Here is an 18,905-nt window from a genome sequence, read left to right on the forward strand (position 1 = left end):
TACGAAAGATATAACAGATGTTGTTATGACCAATTTCTAGCTTTTCACACATAATGATTGTATGCAGTCATGGTCTTAATGGGGAAGAAGGGGGGCACATTGTTGGCAGATACAGTCGTAACAAGGGACTATAGACAAGTTGTTTGCAATCATGGTATTAATGTGGGGCCACTGACCCCGTCTGAGGTCTTTCCTTAAGATAAACAAGTCAACAAGTGTACAGTCAGACTGTTTAATGAGTTAATAGAAAAATATAGAGAATGACATCAAAGCAGTGACATCGATCATCACACTGACGCAACCCCAGCCTCATTCTGTTACTAGCCAATCGGACAACAAAATACCATTCGTGAGTGTGTCTTGTTCCTTTTCATTGGAAACATTTATCTCAAATCCTTTGGTTAGTCAGTCAATGTCATGAAATCACATGGCGTTTAAACATGTAACGAATTCAATTTTTCATGTCAGTCCCAAACCGTTCTTACATTGTCTATGCTACATACTGCAATATATCAGCCTCGATCAGACTGGAACATTCAAAGCAGTGTTATACGTAAATGGTTCATGACGGGAAATTAACCTACACGTATCATTTCTCTTCTCCTTAATCTCAAATGACAATCTTGAAGGTGAGGCTGGTGACACTGTATATCCTTTAATGGTTCCAAAGAGGGGATCAAATCTTTATCTTTCCTCCTGCCTATGCTATTGCAGAGGCTGTATATACGGGGATGCTAAAGAGTGATGCGTCAGAGTCAGATTCAGATTTTTTCAGAGTGACAGTACATTTCGCACAGATAACAGAAGTACAGATGAAGCATGAGAAGTATATTTGTAATAGATATGTAACACTGAAGCACACAGTGTCATGTAGTTTGACACACTGCTAAGGGTGTAGTTTCGGATGTTATTACTGTAAATGCAACTTAGTGCAATAACCAGTCCAGAATATATAGACGAATTCATTTAACTGGATACATAAATATCTATATACGGTGTTATTGAAGTTTAAAATTAAAATTCATTTGTAAATATCATTTTCTCATGATACAAAGAATTAGAAGTCAGTGTAACCCTTCACAAGAGAAAATTCCTACGGGCAGAGTCATTGGCTAAAGAACATAAAGAGACACGTGTTTCGGTGTGGTGTTTATATTTCCTAGCGCATAAAAAAGTGCGATTCTACAACCAAATGAAGTGACGAATAAACTTATAAAAGATTACGTTCAGATATACCTACAAAAAAACGAAATATTACACGCAAAACGCCAACACACATGTCAACCAGAAAGGCAAATCACTATGTATTGCTGATTTTATAGTGGACATAAAGCTCAAAACAGATCGAAAAACAAAACTAACAATGTGGATATACCTCGCATCAAACATAAGTATACTTTGTATCTAGATGGGATACATTTAAGAACGCAACTACCAAAGTAAATGAAGTACAGTGGGAGCTGTCCAATCCGGCAAGCTGCCACGACCGGCATAAAATCTCGTTTTCAAATAACATCCAGATGTTATATATGATAATGATTGGATATACAGTTTAAACTGTCTTGTCATTACCTGAGCAGCATGACTGATATATATGATAACACAGCGAGGGTGAGTATAGCGTGTGAGGGGCTTGCTGCACCACATGTCACCGTGGGTCCGGGGCGGTTCGTTGGGACTGGTGAAGGAGGGGCAGTCGGAATCGTTCCACACTCCGGATCCAGGAATTCTCCCCCAACTTGATGATTACTCTGGAAAAATATGTGATATATTCATATATACAACATTCATGGGGTATATTGTTAAAACCAAACTTTTATTCAGTCCTAGTAGACAAAGGGTGGCGGTGGGGTAGCACAGTGATTAAGGCGTATGTTCGTCACGCTGACGACTTGGGTTCATTCCCCTACGTACTACAGACATGGGGCAACTGACCAGTGTCCAGTTTCAGTCGCAGTTTAGATTAATGGTTCATTACTGGCCTGATGAAGAGTACCAGAATTACTACAGTACTGACAGAAACTGAATTTATTTTCACATTTATAGCTACAATTTATGTGGTTGATATGTGAAAGTGTGTTATAATCAGTTCGACCTAACTAGAGTCTCAGTGGTAGGGTGATAGGAAACGTAAAAAAGGACTTTACTGAGGAGAGATTAGTGCAGAAATGAGCAACGTGGGTTTTTCGAAGTCCAAAGCAACTCATTTGGAACGGACCTTTGCTTTGTGTAAATTAGTGTGCGATGATATTGTACTGCAAAGGACACTTTTTATATGTCCATTTTAAAATCAAACTTAGCTTCACTATAAACGTAAGCTGACGTAAACAATAATAATTATAGTACTGAAACTATTAAGGGTTAGCTGCCGTAAAGTATTTTTGTATATAACTATAATACTGAAACTATTAAGGGTGTAGCTGCCGTGGAGTATTTTTGTATATAACTATAATACTGAAACTATTGAGGGTGTAGCTGCCGTGGAGTATTTTTGGATATAACTATAATACTGAAACTAGTGAGGGTGTAGCTGCCGTGGAGTATTTTTGTATATAACTATAATACTGAAACTATTAAGGGTGTAGCTGCCGTGGAGTATTTTTGTATATAACTATAATACTGAAACTATTGAGGGTGTAGCTGCCGTGGAGTATTTTTGGATATAACTATAATACTGAAACTAGTGAGGGTGTAGCTGCCGTGGAGTATTTTTGTATATAACTATAATACTGAAACTATTAAGGGTGTAGCTGCCGTGGAGTATTTTTGTATATAACTATAATACTGAAACTACTAAGGGTTAGCTGCCGTAAAGTATTTTTGTATATAACTATAATACTGAAACTATTAAGGGTGTAGGTACCGTGGAGTATTTTTGTATATAACTATAACACTGAAACTATTGAGGGTGTAGCTGCCGTGGAGTATTTTTCTATATAACTATAATACTGAAACTATTAAGGGTGTAGGTACCGTGGAGTATTTTTGTATATAACTATAATACTGAAACTATTAAGGGTGTAGGTACCGTGGAGTATTTTTGTATATAACTATAATACTGAAACTATTGAGAGTGTAGGTACCGTGGAGTATTTTTGTATATAACTATAATACTGAAACTATTAAGAGTGTAGCTGCCGTGGAGTATTTTTGTATATAACTATAATACTGAAACTATTAAGAGTGTAGCTGCCGTGGAGTATTTTTGTATATAACTATAATACTGAAACTATTAAGAGTGTAGGTACCGTGGAGTATTTTTGTATATAACTATAATACTGAAACTATTAAGGGTGTAGGTACCGTGGAGTATTTTTGTATATAACTATAATACTGAAACTATTAAGGGTGTAGGTACCGTGGAGTATTATTGTATATAACTATAATGCTGAAACTATTAAGGGTGTAGGTACCGTGGAGTATTTTTGTATATAACTATAATACTGAAACTATTAAGGGTGTAGCTGCCGTGGAGTATTTTTGTATATAACTATAATACTGAAACTATTAAGGGTGTAGCTGCCGTGGAGTATTTTTGTATATAACTATAATACTGAAACTATTGAGGGTGTAGCTGCCGTGGAGTATTTTTGTATATAACTATAATACTGAAACTATTAAGGGTGTAGGTACCGTGGAGTATTTTTGTATATAACTATAATACTGAAACTATTGAGAGTGTAGGTACCGTGGAGTATTTTTGTATATAACTATAATACTGAAACTATTAAGAGTGTAGCTGCCGTGGAGTATTTTTGTATATAACTATAATACTGAAACTATTAAGAGTGTAGCTGCCGTGGAGTATTTTTGTATATAACTATAATACTGAAACTATTAAGAGTGTAGGTACCGTGGAGTATTTTTGTATATAACTATAATACTGAAACTATTAAGGGTGTAGGTACCGTGGAGTATTTTTGTATATAACTATAATACTGAAACTATTAAGGGTGTAGGTACCGTGGAGTATTATTGTATATAACTATAATGCTGAAACTATTAAGGGTGTAGGTACCGTGGAGTATTTTTGTATATAACTATAATACTGAAACTATTAAGAGTGTAGCTGCCGTGGAGTATTTTTGTATATAACTATAATACTGAAACTATTGAGGGTGTAGCTGCCGTGGAGTATTTTTGTATATAACTATAATACTGAAACTATTAAGGGTGTAGGTACCGTGGAGTATTTTTGTATATAACTATAATACTGAAACTATTAAGGGTGTAGGTACCGTGGAGTATTTTTGTATATAACTATAATACTGAAACTATTAAGGGTGTAGGTACCGTGGAGTATTTTTGTATATAACTATAATACTGAAACTATTAAGGGTGTAGCTGCCGTGGAGTATTTTTGTATATAACTATAATACTGAAACTATTGAGGGTGTAGCTGCCGTGGAGTATTTTTGTATATAACTATAATACTGAAACTATTAAGGGTGCAGGTACCGTGGAGTATTTTTGTATATAACTATAATACTGAAACTATTGAGAGTGTAGCTGCCGTGGAGTATTTTTGTATATAACTATAATACTGAAACTATTAAGGGTGTAGGTACCGTGGAGTATTTTTGTATACAACTATAATACTGAAACTAGTGAGGGTGTAGCTGCCGTGGAGTATTTTTGTATATAACTATAATACTGAAACTATTGAGGGTGTAGCTGCCGTGGAGTATTTTTGTATATAACTATAATACTGAACTATTAAGGGTTAGCTGCCGTAAAGCATTTTTGTATATAACTATAATACTGAAACTATTAAGGGTGTAGTTGCCGTGGAGTATTTTTGTATATAACTATAATACTGAAACTATTGAGGGTGTAGCTGCCGTAAAGTATTTTTGTATATAACTATAATACTGAAACTATTAAGGGTGTAGCTGCCGTGGAGTATTTTTGTATATAACTATAATACTGAAACTATTAAGGGTGTAGGTACCGTGGAGTATTTTTGTATATAACTATAATACTGAAACTATTGAGGGTGTAGCTGCCGTGGAGTATTTTTGTATATAACTATAATACTGAAACTATTAAGAGTGTAGGTACCGTGGAGTATTTTTGTATATAACTATAATACTGAAACTATTAAGGGTGTAGGTACCGTGGAGTATTTTTGTATATAACTATAATACTGAAACTATTAAGGGTGTAGCTGCCGTGGAGTATTTTTGTATATAACTATAATACTGAAACTATTGAGGGTGTAGCTGCCGTGGAGTATTTTTGTATATAACTATAATACTGAAACTATTGAGGGTGTAGGTACCGTGGAGTATTTTTGTATATAACTATAATACTGAAACTATTAAGGGTGTAGCTGCCGTAAAGTATTTTTGTATATAACTATAATACTGAAACTATTAAGGGTGTAGGTACCGTGGAGTATTTTTGTATATAACTATAATACTGAAACTATTGAGGGTGTGGCTGCCGTGGAGTATTTTTGTATATAACTATAATACTGAAACTATTGAGGGTGTAGCTGCCGTGGAGTATTTTTGTATATAACTATAATACTGAAACTATTGAGGGTGTAGCTGCCGTGGAGTATTTTTGTATATAACTATAATACTGAAACTATTAAGGGTGTAGCTGCCGTGGAGTATTTTTGTATATAACTATAATACTGAAACTATTGAGGGTGTAGCTGCCGTGGAGTATTTTTGTATATAACTATAATACTGAAACTATTGAGGGTGTAGGTACCGTGGAGTATTTTTGTATATAACTATAATACTGAAACTATTGAGGGTGTAGGTACCGTGGAGTATTTTTGTATATAACTATAATACTGAAACTATTAAGGATGTAGGTACCGTGGAGTACCGTGGAGTACCGTGGAGAAGATACAGGTAGGAGGGTTCGTCTCAAAAGTAAACTCAGGTGGGTGTCGCAGGCGATATCTGAGGTCGGGGTGGGGGATGGAGAGATCAGCTAAGATACGACACTCCTTTCATAACAATTTCAAATTATATACAGTCCTGTCGATATTCGGGTGGTCATACCACTTATATATTTTGAGACATTAAATACGATGGCTCATTTATGCTTTTCTGTGAAAGAAAGACACGTAAGATTTTATTCAATATATGAGATCCATATAACACATGAAAAAGCACACAATATCTTTGAGACATTACTTCGGGGTTGCTGATAGTGTCATTACTGCTAGTATTAAAAAGGGGTAACTCACCCAGTGTCTGAATGTCATAATTTCACAGAGCATCAGATCGCCGGGACAGGCGGTACATGTAGATGGCGCCACTTGCTTCTCCCATAGCAACGTGTAGTTCAATGCAATCTTGTTTCTGTAGCATGTAACAACTGACTAAATAGGAGTAACGCAACTACTTGTAAACATCTATACCCGATGTTTGTCTGCCTTTGACAAATAAACATTACGCTTCATATAACAGTTACTATATTTCATATGGCATTTCTCTTTAATATTGTACGGCCGCTTCGAACAATAGGTTCGCGTATTTCCACAAAGCCGAACTGGGAGGATAGAGATTGCGGAGCTACAGTGAAAATCATTAAATTGTCGATTTCTCCAAAAACTATGCAAAAAGACCCGTAGTTACATAGGTTCTGCTTTCGTTTAAATTTGGTATGTCCAGATTTGTTGATGTGGTTATGCGGAATCGAGAAAAAGAAAAAAACATTCATTTGGTGAAGGAGCAAGAATTAGCTCTGAAACGTCATGTGAAGAATATAAAGAAATTGTCATTCGTAACACGTGTCACGTACTCAAGAAAAATTGTGTCATTTCATCTTAATAGTTCATGCTGACATTAGCCATTGTATGATTGATGTATGCGGTTACCTGTAATTTGACACAATGATCTGCATCAGGTTTTACTTGTTTAAAATGCTAGTGAATTCCTGAAAGAGTCAAGAGCGACGACACTGACGTCATTGTGGTATGCCACAAGGTATTGATGTCGTTACCTCTCCATTCCACATTTGATGAGTCTTCTGATTTGGCTGACGACAAGTTTTGAGGGTCGATGATACGTAAAATCCCCGATCACTGCAACACCTGCAAATGAGGACGTGAGCAGAATTTGTATGATATTTTCCATAAAACTAAACAAGGGGGACACATGAGATAATGTTTGTGGTATCTATTACACGTTCTCGCAATTTCTCGTTACATGTCCCAATTCGAGGCTGCGAGATTATGCATCATATCCAAACGTTGCACACTTGCGCTCCCGATTTTATTTACATAAAGAGTAAACTTCTGTTATCCTGAAGTGTTTCTGACATTTCACACTTTGTACCAAATGTCGAATGAAGTAAACTTCCATTATCCCACTGGCATTATTTCAGCCAAATGGAACGATGGAAAGCGTTCAAACCAGATAATGCAACCATGTCCCTCAGAATCTCATAAATAAAGATTAACGATTTCGTTCGTTAACAGAAATGTAAATTTCCCATTTTGGGCAAAACATTAGAATGAACTGGAAAGGACTGTATTTTCACACACAGCCACATATATGCATTGCCCATACAGAAAGCAAAAAGGCAACTCGAAGACGTTTTCTTAACCATTTGGGTACGGACCAGAATAATAGCATTATGTGATATGGCCAGATCTCTGTGCAAGTCCTACCTATTGCCTCTGTGTTGAAGTTGTCGGCGAAGTCCCCAACAGCGTTCCATCCCCGGCCCTCGTAAACGCGGCCGTCCCCACCCACGAGGAAGTTGTACTGCAAGTCCTGCTTCCCAGAGGACCTCGCGGTAAGCTAAAGAAAACACATGAAAAACAAATTTCTTAATGAGTTTGTTTTTACCCCGCTTTCAGCAATATTCCAGTAATACCAGCATACGAGACACCGAAAATGACCGTCATTTTACTGATATGAGGATTCGAACCTTGTCTTTAGCGGTAAGAGCGAACGTCATGTAAAGTGCTAAGCTACACTAGCGCTTTATTTCCATCTTAGAAATCAAATATCTCAGAGCATCCCTAACTAAATATCCTCACTCTGTTTTATAACGGGTATTAATTTAATTTCTCGAGTCCGTGTTCTTCTTGTAAAGATGTAGTTTATATTATTTAGTATAATACATGGCATTGTATTGTAAACTGATCCACCCAAATTCTAAATACAATGGTTTTAGCTCTTAAGGCATATTTCAGGTACAACACTTAAAACCATACTACAAGTCAAAACAAGCCAGACAACAGTCTCATTTCCTACTGACTGAGTTCTGTCCTACTGCGCAACAATAACCAGTTCAGAACCAGAAAGTCTGGCGGTCTGGTATGGATTTCATAATCACATTATACTTTACAAAAATCCACATAGTACGCGCAATTAACACATAACAGGGGGAAACATTGTGCCAGATGCATTTTACGACCTCTTCAAACAGGGGTGATCTGTGACGTCTTTGTTTGCCACATGCTGCCTAAACCTCGACATAACATCATAAAATATAGAAATTTGATTTTTTAAACTTTAAAATTAAAAAAAACTTATAAACACCATTTTCTGAATATACCCAAACATTACATCATTATAAGTTGTTCACTGGTCACGAGGAGGACATGGGTTGACGAAAATACACAAACAGGGAACATAAACAAACATCGAGGGTACATCAACCAATGTGCGCTGAGGAACACATGAACAACACTACGTATTTATCACCGAACACCTCAATGTTAATTTTGAACTGTTTGTAGCATCGTTCACATCAGTCAACCTGTGTGAATTGAACGATTCGAATCCTGCTTCTTCCAGTTTTTCCCGCAGGTATTGCCTTAGTAAAGTCGGTATTCCCCGTCTTAATATACACAGCGGCTACATTTGAACGTTTTGCCAAAATTTAGTTATTGGAATGCGAGGCAAAATATGTTCGTAGCCATCGCTGGATTTTGCAGACGACACAAGAAAACAGATTTAAAGTTGTATCTCTTCCATGGATTTTCATTCGCAAAAACATCGGTAATTTTCGTCCATCATCCGTGATACAATGTTATTTGAGATAACGAAGTAGTACCACGTAGTACAGAATGAGTTGCCATTGGCATCGGGGTACATTGAAATGTACCTCGCTTGTAAGTGGGGTACATTGAAAATAATAGACGTTCGCTTAGCCAATCAGAAAAAGACATTTATGTGTGAGGTAAGATAATAGTTCATGTATACCTGCATTTGCTGTAAGGCTAGAGTGCAGTCCCTCCAGTTCGTGCACGTCTCCCCGCCTGTCTGATGTACAACTACATAGTTCTCCAGGGACGGGGAGCCCCGTGGGCGAGACAGCTCTGACCCCCAGTCCGACCGCTTCACGATCTCGGGACAAGAAGACTCTGAAAGGATTTGCACTTATAGCACTGATTAATAGCAACAATAAATATTTGGACTTTGTATCCTTAGCTTCTGCATGTAAGCTTTCCATACAGAATGTAATGGTTTGAATCAATCAAAAAGATTTTTTTATCCAGCTCAGATTATTCAGGTCACCGTTACTGGTTGTATGGGGGTTACCTTCTGGTAGAGGACACTCTGAAAGCTCTGTAGTTCTGATGGAGAATGGCTGTCGGGAAAGTAGCATCTCTTCATCTTTAAAATAAGTAACGATCATTAATATGAGTATGAATGTAAAGAAATATATAACTTGACATCATGTGTTGAAAAACACATTGTATACTAATGATACAGAAAATATGAAAAGAGTGAAATTATATCTTTAGGTTTCAAGGTAGAAAACAGTCAGAATTGTAATTGTAATTGTATTTAGTTGTCGCCATCACACCCATATACCCAGAGTCGTTGACGATGTCTCTCTCACTCACCTTGATGCAGATGGTACACAGCTGTTGTCGCATCAACTCTCAGTATTAGCGGGAACGATGACGTCTTCCTGACCACCACGCTCACATGATCTGGCCTTATCCAAATGTCCAGGCTATTTCCGAGATAGTCTAAACCCTCGAAAATGAGGCCTTTACTGCCAGGGAGAACACGTGGGTTGAAGGAGAGTTGCTCGGTGTGTATTCTCAGACCTCCGTAGCCGAAGATGACAGACTGCAAGAAGCCTCCCATTCCCGTGATGAAGTTCACGGCACCGATACCAGCACGGGTTTCCGTCCATACCTGAAGCAGATTTTAGTGGAAATGGTTAAGCCTGGCGTACAACACGGAATTTGGCACCATCCCACCAAGTCGTTAATGGCATGATGTACAGCGGTTTGTTTAACTTACCCAGCATTACTTCAGTAAGTGCCGGCGGTCTGGAAAACATTGATAATGGACCACACTAACTTATGACCTGACATCAAGAGCATCGATCGACACAAATGGAATATGATGACAACCAAAGTCAGCAAATCCTGACGACCAGATGCTGTTAGTCTGGTTGTCTATTGTTCCAAGATTTCCGTCCGGATTACACAGCGTTTACTTAATAATGAAATGATGTATTACGTTTTTACTGTGACTTTTGTCCAGTACTGATGCGAAAATTTCGTATTCCGCATCCAGTTAAGACTAATTTCAATGTATATCCGATCCTCACTGTGTGCAACATACCCTGAACGGTTCTCGGACATATGGTCGGTAGCTGTGATGGAAGAGTTCCTCCGCTTTGTCCTCCTGGTCCAACTCCAGCCAGCCTATACTGAACATCCCCCATGTCATGGCAGGTCCCATCACGTTCGTCACTTTCTCGTATTTCACCAGGTCGTTCCGTCTCACTTCACGCTCGACTGGCCACATCTGGGGGTACCCGAGCAGGATCACGTCCGCCTGCTTCACCCCTCGGTCATCTGAAGGGTCAAGGTCATACGATGTTCACTAATGACTCAAATGTCGGTGTGTGTAAAAATGGCGGTCTCTCTACACGGACGTCATTTCCAGAGTCATGGTCATAGGATGTCAAGTAATGATACTGGCATTGCCTTAGGCTGCGATCATCTTCAAGGTGAAGGTCATGAGAAATCTCTTTAAAGTAACGTCAAATGCGTTAAATATGCCAGCATGGCAAAGGGCACAGAATCTCGCTCGCAATCGATGTCGGAAACATTTCAAGCTATGAATTTAAAATGATCGCAATTCATTCTGACAAAAATAGTTATTTATTGATAAGAAACGTATCATTCAGTTTCTCAAAAAAACAACGGGTTAAAGTGTGAGCTTTGATTTGCATTCGAAATATATATTATGGGGCTGAAGAGAAACAGTGAACACGCATATGAAGAGTGCCATGTGAGAGAAGCGCACTAATGGTTACTAGTCTACTGTTTACCTATATACTGAGCGAAAAAAGAGGGATCACATGAAAGGACAACTGGTTTTTTTTATTGTTTGTTTTGTTTTGTTGTTTTTGTTTGTTTGGGTTTTTTTGTTTTTGTTGGGTTTTTTTGCTTTTGTTTTTTGTTTGTTTGGTTTTTTTTGGGGTATTTGTTTTTTATTCTCCTACCATCTCCATCTTGATAGCCTTCATATTCCGGATGGAACATCTTGACATCATCGTACGGCAGGGCAATCTGGTCTGCTATCCTGGACCAATCAGTGTCCACGTCGTCAGTCATGTTGTTGAGACAGGCTGCGTAGCGAGCGAAGTTGATGGATAGCTTGGCGCCGACGTTGGTGTACACGGAGTTGGTGACGTTGATGGCGTGTTCATCCGGGGGCATCACACCTGAGGAAACAGGGCTACAGTGGACTGATCGTCGATTGAGAGTTTGAAAGGTCTGCGAGATATACTGATGACTAACATAATTTTTGGATGTTGAAAGGGGTGTGGCCAATACTCATTCATGATATTGATCCCCCATCTCTGACCTACCAGATGCAAAATTTACAAATAATCCCAAGTAGTAGTAAGCTTGTTCGTATTATCCGTCAGCTCGTTATGAGCGCTGTTTATTATAACAAGGACACAATGGGAACAAGGAAAGACTGCAAACATGAACAAATATTTACTACCAATCAGATCAAAGGCATTACTCTCCACATGTCTCCCCGTGCCCACCTCTGATGTCATACTTTCGCGTTTGCTCATTCCACTCGACCCGACTGGTCCAAAACTTTCCCATGTCTCGGATCAGCTGATACCCCGCCTGGTCCTTCAGCCAAGGCAGGTCTCTGGTGACAGTGAGGTACTGCCGGGCCGCCAGGGCAATATCCCCGGTGATGTGTTGCTGGTTCTCACGGCATGGGACACAGATCTCTGGAGTCTGCTCGGCACCAGTGAAGGCGCTCTCCCATGGGAAGCGAAGACCCTGATATCCTCCCTCCCGAGCGCGCTTGTACGCTTCATGCATGCCATAGATCCTGTACGATAGCATCGCCTTGGCTAGCTGTTGCAAATATATTTAAGAAACGGTAAACTGACCTAATAAAATGTGGGTGTGTGCGTGCGTGTGTGCGTGTGTGTTACCCAATCAGGATATTAAGACATGTACCAGAAAATTCAGCTTTGGCCCCATACGATCAAGAAAGTTGTTTCATACGACAAGCATGGGTGGAAGGTCAATTCCAGCCCCGGAGATACATTTAGAAACAACTTATCTTGAGTTAATTTAATAAGCACAGATAACACGGATAACTCATAAATCAGATATATTTGTTTTTAGACTGTCTTTCAAGGTATATACTGGGATTCTGTGCGAACGTGGATAGGCTTTCTGTGCATAGTTAAAAACAGGGATATTTTTATGCAAGCTACGCGATTGTATAATTTAATTAAAATCACCTTGGAAAGGAATGTAGCTTTGGTGTCAGATGGCAAAGAATTAATACATGTATCTGTTCCACAACACCACGACCACGTGTTATCTCCCTTTAGCAATGACCTAACCTCGGCTCGTTCGAATCCCAGGTTTAGCCTGAATGTGTCCAGGTCTGTCAGCACCACGCACGAGCTACAATGTTTCTCCAGCTGTTAAACGTCTTCGACCTACACCACTTTGGACAGTTTCCGTAACCTGACATCAAGGTAATACTCACAGATATTGCCTGTACATACCTCGGGGTGAAACGCCAGAATACCTGGATACATCCACGTTTCCATGTCCCAGAACACGTGACCCTGGTAATCGGTCCAGTTGGCACCATTGGCCAGACCTCCAGGACTGAGGCCATAGAACTGGTCATTGGGGAAGGAAGGATCAAATGAAGGAAGGAATGAGAGAAGATAGTAGAAGCATCCATTGATTAGTTTCGATAGGAGTACATTTCCTTCAACCAGCACTCTTCCCCTCGACCATCTTTCAGTCCAAGCAGTGACATGACTCTCATAAAGACTGTCTTTATTGGACTCAACAAGTGAGATGGCATCATCGAACGATGCCTTAGCAACTCGGCCGTCCTTGTCGATGGCTGTGAAGAAGACCCATGTGTCTGATGCTACACCAGACTTGAGTGTGAGCTTGTTGGGCAGTTTGGAGTAGTACATGACGACATCGCTCACGGGAGTATCTGCAGTCTCGGTCTGTTTAGTCTGGCCAGTCTGTTTCCTGGAAAATCGACGCAGTATGTGTTTTAAGCCACAATAAGTATAAAATGGAAGCTGTATTACGATTCACAACTATCAGGGTTATAAATTGTATGCCGCATCAAATATTACTTATTCTTCGGAAAGTAAATATGAGATAAGCAAAACGTCAAAAGGGGAGACTCCATTTCTGAAGTATCAAAGGACAAGAGGTCAAAGGACAAGAGGTCATGGATATCCAAAACTGTAAATATTGAAAGGGAAGTAACACTCCATCCAGAGTTATGTCGCTCAGTGACAATTGTCTGTTACTCTTGAGTGACAGATGCGATTATACAATAGTAACATGCAACCAGTTAATGAAAAAAATCAATGTCACGCAAACGTAATACAACGTCCAGCCTACCAGTAATCCCCTCTGTATGTCTGTGCCTCGTTGAAAGCTATGTCATCACTATCCTCTCCCCTGTTATTGGTCAATGTCATTGTCACCTGACCAAGGCTTTCAGACAGTCTTTTTGCTCGGATCTCCGTGATAAGGAGACGCGTGTGTTTCTGATGAGCATACGTCCGGATAATAACCTCAGTGTCCGGTGTGGTCAGTTTCTCCTCGAACGTGGCTAGGAGATGTCAGAAAAGCAGACATCAGAGAAGAAGTAACATTTTATACACATTTGAGTATGAAATTTGCATTATTCTATTTAAACCAAACTGAAATTCGTTCCAGTATATGTGTATTGTAACGGAAGCATACGGTGATGCACGATATCCGCATCTTTCCACTATCTGTTGGTATTACTTTAATGGTGCTTCATAACGATATAACAGAAATTTAGAGTGAGGTCACTTTCACCTATATAGAGGGCAGGTTTTTTTAACTGTCTTTGACATTAGTCTTCCTGTGTTAACAGATTTTAACCTTAAAACGAATTGTTTAATTAAGGGTTTATTTTTTCTGATCTCCTTTTTCATATATTTTGTATGGTATCTATATATGTAGAACGTACATCACTTAATATTTGTACAAACTAGTTTCTCTGCAACAGCAATATCAAAGAGGATGTGAACAGACTTACAGATACTCTAGATACCCTCACCTTTCTCTGTGTCCAGAGTGTAGTGGTGCTGGACATCAGTCTCACTGTCCAAATGGACCCGCATAGCCTGTGTGGACGGGATCCGTGCTCGGTGACTCCAGCCTGGGCAGCGTACACATGAGTGAGCGAGGGTGACTTGTGACGTGCTTAAAGTTGGACTACATTCCACGGTCTGATCGCAATTTTCACGTTGAAATTAGTGACTTTGTGTCTGAGCTACAGTCGAAATAGGGTAATATTTGACTCCCAGATTGATATTATATACTGCGAAATATGAGTTACAGACACAAAAATGGAATGTTTACTGCAATAATTAATTATTATGAACGACCACAGGTGTCCTCATGTACTAATAACGGCATTAAAAATACCAGCTAAAACTAGCTGTTCCTGTAATGAGTTCTGTATTTCTGTGTACACAAATCATCTCACCAAATGGTCCATTGTAGAGGCCATTAACATAGATTGTATCGCTGTACACGACTGTTCCTAGATGCCCATTGGCCACAGACGCCATGTACCGGAAGTCGATCATGTTGCTTCCTGGAGTCATCGGGAGTCTGAGGGTCAACGTATCAGTATACAGTTGTGAGAAAATAGACAATCAGGCAGGCAAAACAGTGTGTCGGTATGACACAGGCGTGACATTATAAGAATTTACACTAGGTTTCTATTTGAAAATACACCCGTCCTACGGAAGGAATAATGAAGAAAAGCAAGCGATTTAAATTTATCATGAGCGTTAATGCCAGCAGATAAATTTGTAAGTGCTCATACATTATAGGACGTTTGAGATTTACGGAGATGACCACCCATATATGCGGAGTGGTTAACAAAATGGCACAGTTCTTTTATAACCCACAATACCTGTCCGTTTCGAACAGGTGCGCGTTTGGCCCTGTGTCAGGGTAAAGGTTGGTGGAGGTGCTCTCTGTGACGTCATCACATGGGGTGGAACAGTCCGGCTCCCGGTCAGTGTGGGTTTCCTTAAGCACAAGTTACCTTTAATTACTACTACCTGCATAGACTATAACATTTAGAGTAAGATGAATAATTGACAGTTGACGATATCGAGGTTGAGCTGAAAATATATCTGACATGAAAATTGCGTTATCCTACCCAGTGTTTCATCGTGGTAACGGCACAGAAGAGCCTGTCCCCAGGGCACCTGCTAGCTGTGCAGGGTGAACTGCTGACCTGGGACTCGTATTTCACCCGGTAGTTCTCCGACAGGTGTCCCCTAAAAACACACATACAATTCCATTACCTTTATTGTGACGCAGCGTTCACACTCACTCACTTGTTTACCAATTAGAAAGGACATGAACGCATTTAGATTTTTTTAAACGTAATGCAACTGAATTTTTTTCTTCGAAAGAGATCACCTCTTGTATCCATCCACCTCCCCATCTGTTGAGCTTCACTTCTACAACAGCACGCAGAAACGGGCAAAGTTAAAACAAGATCCTACCAAGTAAACTTACATCTCTACGGCACACTTGATGAGTCTCTTCATGGCGTGAATGTAGATATCGGCAGGGTCTGTGCAGGTGAAGTCGCCGATAAACCCAATACCTGCAACCAGTAGTAAATATAAAATTTATCTCCACCACAAATCGTTGTATAATAACGGTTACCACAATCATGCGTTGTTTGGGCAACAAACTTTGATTATTTCTTTACTTGCTAAACACATTATTGCACTGTAGTAATATTCCTTCACAATATACATAGTGAATCCTTCCCTTGAATATCAAATTAAGCTCTATGTATCTGAATGCGAGTCACTCACTGATCGAGTCTCTGCTGATATCCTCATCGTGTTGCTGTGACATGACGCCCCAGCCCCGCCCCTCATAGACACGCCCATCTTTTCCTACGAGGAAGTTGTACGGTATATCGCTGTTCTTCTGCGTCTCCTGGTGCATGTACTTAACGAAAAGGAAATAGTAACATTCGGGTAAATCATGATATTGGAACAAAGCAGATACTAATACGAAATAATTATTTATGTATGATCCAATGTTCTTACTCTGAGTCAACGAAATACCAGCAATCTCTAGGACAGGTACATCAGAAATGGGCTTCAACAAGTGTATATAGAATCTCAAACTAGGCCCTCATGGACACTAACGACCATTTTAACGGCCAGACTACAAACGCAAACGTCTGTCATATATAGTTTACGTATGCACTTGGTTGGGCACACTCATCCATGTTCCCCAAGACGCACCTGGATGTGTTTCACGGATCTCTTGCAAGCGTCCAGTGTCTGACACACTGGCCCTCCTGTCTGATGAATCAACACCATAGTCACGTGATCAACCTTCCCAGCAGCCTCCTTGGCATCCGCTGCACCCCATTCACGGCGACCCACGATCTGCGGACATGATGTCTCTGTGGACATAATCATCGATAGGATTTCATATCGGTGTCATGACGCACTCAGACCACAGATTACGAAGCAAGGAGCGTTGTTACTATGTCATACCTTCCGGAAGCAGGCAGTCGGTGACCTCCAGGGACTGGAGACTGAAGGCTTGGCGTGGCATCAGGAACTCCTTCCCTGGAACACGGCATCATGACTCAAACAACGTTGAAGCGTTTATATATAACTGTACATAAAAATGTCATTTTGTCGTGTACCACTCGTGCATTTGTTAAGGAGTATTACCGTGAAAATGTTCAGTGCAAAGATCCGATACAGAGAGCAGATTCGTTCCAACATATACACCGAACACAAAAATCAAGCGGTTTGGAAACATATTTCTGTAGTAAAGAAAAACACAACAGATTTAATAAAAACAGTTAAAACATTATCCCTAGTTCCTTGACCGGTATATCATAATAAACTGAAACACATCCATTTGAACTGTTTGATTGATATTGTTTGATGGCTGATTTCATTCGGGTTACGTTTCAAATGAAATCATTAAGATTTCCATGTTTCAGGCTGAAAAACATCCGTAAGAAGCATTTTGACGTTAGAGAAGGATTAATGATGTGCCAGGTCTAAAGAAGTGTTACACTAACCGATTTCGCTGTACATGATCTATCTATGGTAGGCTCACCTGTCTTCAGTAGGAATAAAGCACCAGTTTTCTTGACCGTCAACAGTAGCTGGTTCAGAGGAGACTCTGACCGGAGGAGCACAGATACATGATCTGCTTTGATCTTCATGTCGATGCTGTTGCCGAGGTAGTTAAAGCCGGTGAAGCGCATGCCTCTGGATCCTGGGGGAAGTCTGGGATCAAAATCCAGTGACTCAGTGTGGAGACGGGCTCCTCCGTAACCGAAGAATACAGCCTGGAGAAAACCTCCCATGCCAGTCAGGAAGTTGACAGCCCCGATACCCTGCCTCGCCTCGGTCCAGATCTGTAAGCAGCCATGTCAGTTTAAATGAACGGTGGGGTAGCCTAGTGCACGTGGTTAAAGCGTTCCCTCCTCCCGTCGAAGGCTTGGTTTCGATTCCGCACATTGGTACAATGTGAGAAGCCCATTTCTTGCTCCCCGCCATGTTATTGATGGAATATAGCTAAAAGCGGCGTAATAACGCACACACTCTCTCAACGCTTAGCGTGATAACAAAAGACACATAACCTATCCTCAACTACTTCCTCTGATAAACAACAATATATAAAGAGGTTTTTGTAAAACTAATTGTACAAATAGACCGATAAAAACATAAGAAACGACTATTCTTTGTATTTGATGCGCATATCATAGTTTGGTTTTGGACTTTAAGCTTGTAGTGTTTCAATAGCTTTTCTTAAAGTTTTGGGTTAAATCCATTTTTAGGAATGGATCTTTTTTCGCCTGACAGATTATTCAACATAGCGCTTAAACACTGTGTCATTAAATTATCATTACTAACTGCCCAAAATGTTAAAGCATCCCATAAGATAACATAATGTTATTCCATGGTTCAAAATGGTCTGACCAATCTGAACATTGCTGACTGCCGCGTTAAACAAGAACCGAAATAGAACTTATTACTCCAACTTCTAAATTCCTCTCAAAGGCGAAAGAACCGAAATGACGTTTAACGTCATCATCACCTTAAATGGTTCCCTGTTGTAGAGACCGTAGCTTCTTTCAAACATCTCAGCTGCCTTTTCCTCATCCCCTAGTTCCAGCCAAGCTATGGAGAACATCCCCCACGTCATAGCTGGGCCGAGAGGGTTGTTGACACGCTCGTAGCGGACCAGGTCATTTCTCCGGACTTCCTCTGGCATGGGCCACATCTGGGGGTAGCCAAGCAGGACAACGTCGGCCTGCTTCACCCCGCGGGGATCTGGAACAACACACACACACACACGGGATCATCAGTTGAAT

General features: G+C 40.0%; 1 protein-coding gene across 1 annotated transcript in view; it reads right to left on the reverse strand.

Annotated features, from left to right (window-relative positions):
* Positions 1–216: 216 nt before the first annotated feature.
* LOC137298522 (uncharacterized) overlaps positions 217–18,905 on the reverse strand; it is a 34,464-nt gene continuing 15,775 nt past the window's right edge. Inside the window, exons 21-42 of the mRNA XM_067830815.1 lie at positions 18,629–18,864; positions 17,642–17,945; positions 17,062–17,136; positions 16,804–16,967; positions 16,363–16,501; positions 16,055–16,145; positions 15,690–15,810; positions 15,438–15,556; positions 15,003–15,130; positions 14,571–14,672; positions 13,880–14,093; positions 13,006–13,495; positions 12,010–12,337; positions 11,455–11,676; positions 10,566–10,801; positions 9,830–10,130; positions 9,522–9,596; positions 9,183–9,343; positions 7,637–7,769; positions 6,967–7,057; positions 6,209–6,323; positions 217–1,751 (exon numbers count right to left, since the gene is read on the reverse strand). Of these exons, the coding sequence (XP_067686916.1) occupies positions 1,569–1,751; positions 6,209–6,323; positions 6,967–7,057; positions 7,637–7,769; positions 9,183–9,343; positions 9,522–9,596; positions 9,830–10,130; positions 10,566–10,801; positions 11,455–11,676; positions 12,010–12,337; positions 13,006–13,495; positions 13,880–14,093; positions 14,571–14,672; positions 15,003–15,130; positions 15,438–15,556; positions 15,690–15,810; positions 16,055–16,145; positions 16,363–16,501; positions 16,804–16,967; positions 17,062–17,136; positions 17,642–17,945; positions 18,629–18,864 (4,028 nt within the window). The 3' untranslated portion in view covers positions 217–1,568. The remainder of the gene's footprint in view (positions 1,752–6,208; positions 6,324–6,966; positions 7,058–7,636; positions 7,770–9,182; positions 9,344–9,521; positions 9,597–9,829; positions 10,131–10,565; positions 10,802–11,454; positions 11,677–12,009; positions 12,338–13,005; positions 13,496–13,879; positions 14,094–14,570; positions 14,673–15,002; positions 15,131–15,437; positions 15,557–15,689; positions 15,811–16,054; positions 16,146–16,362; positions 16,502–16,803; positions 16,968–17,061; positions 17,137–17,641; positions 17,946–18,628; positions 18,865–18,905) is intronic.

This window comes from Haliotis asinina, chromosome 10 (genome assembly GCF_037392515.1).
Source record: "Haliotis asinina isolate JCU_RB_2024 chromosome 10, JCU_Hal_asi_v2, whole genome shotgun sequence".
NCBI classification, from domain to species: Eukaryota; Metazoa; Mollusca; class Gastropoda; order Lepetellida; family Haliotidae; genus Haliotis; species Haliotis asinina.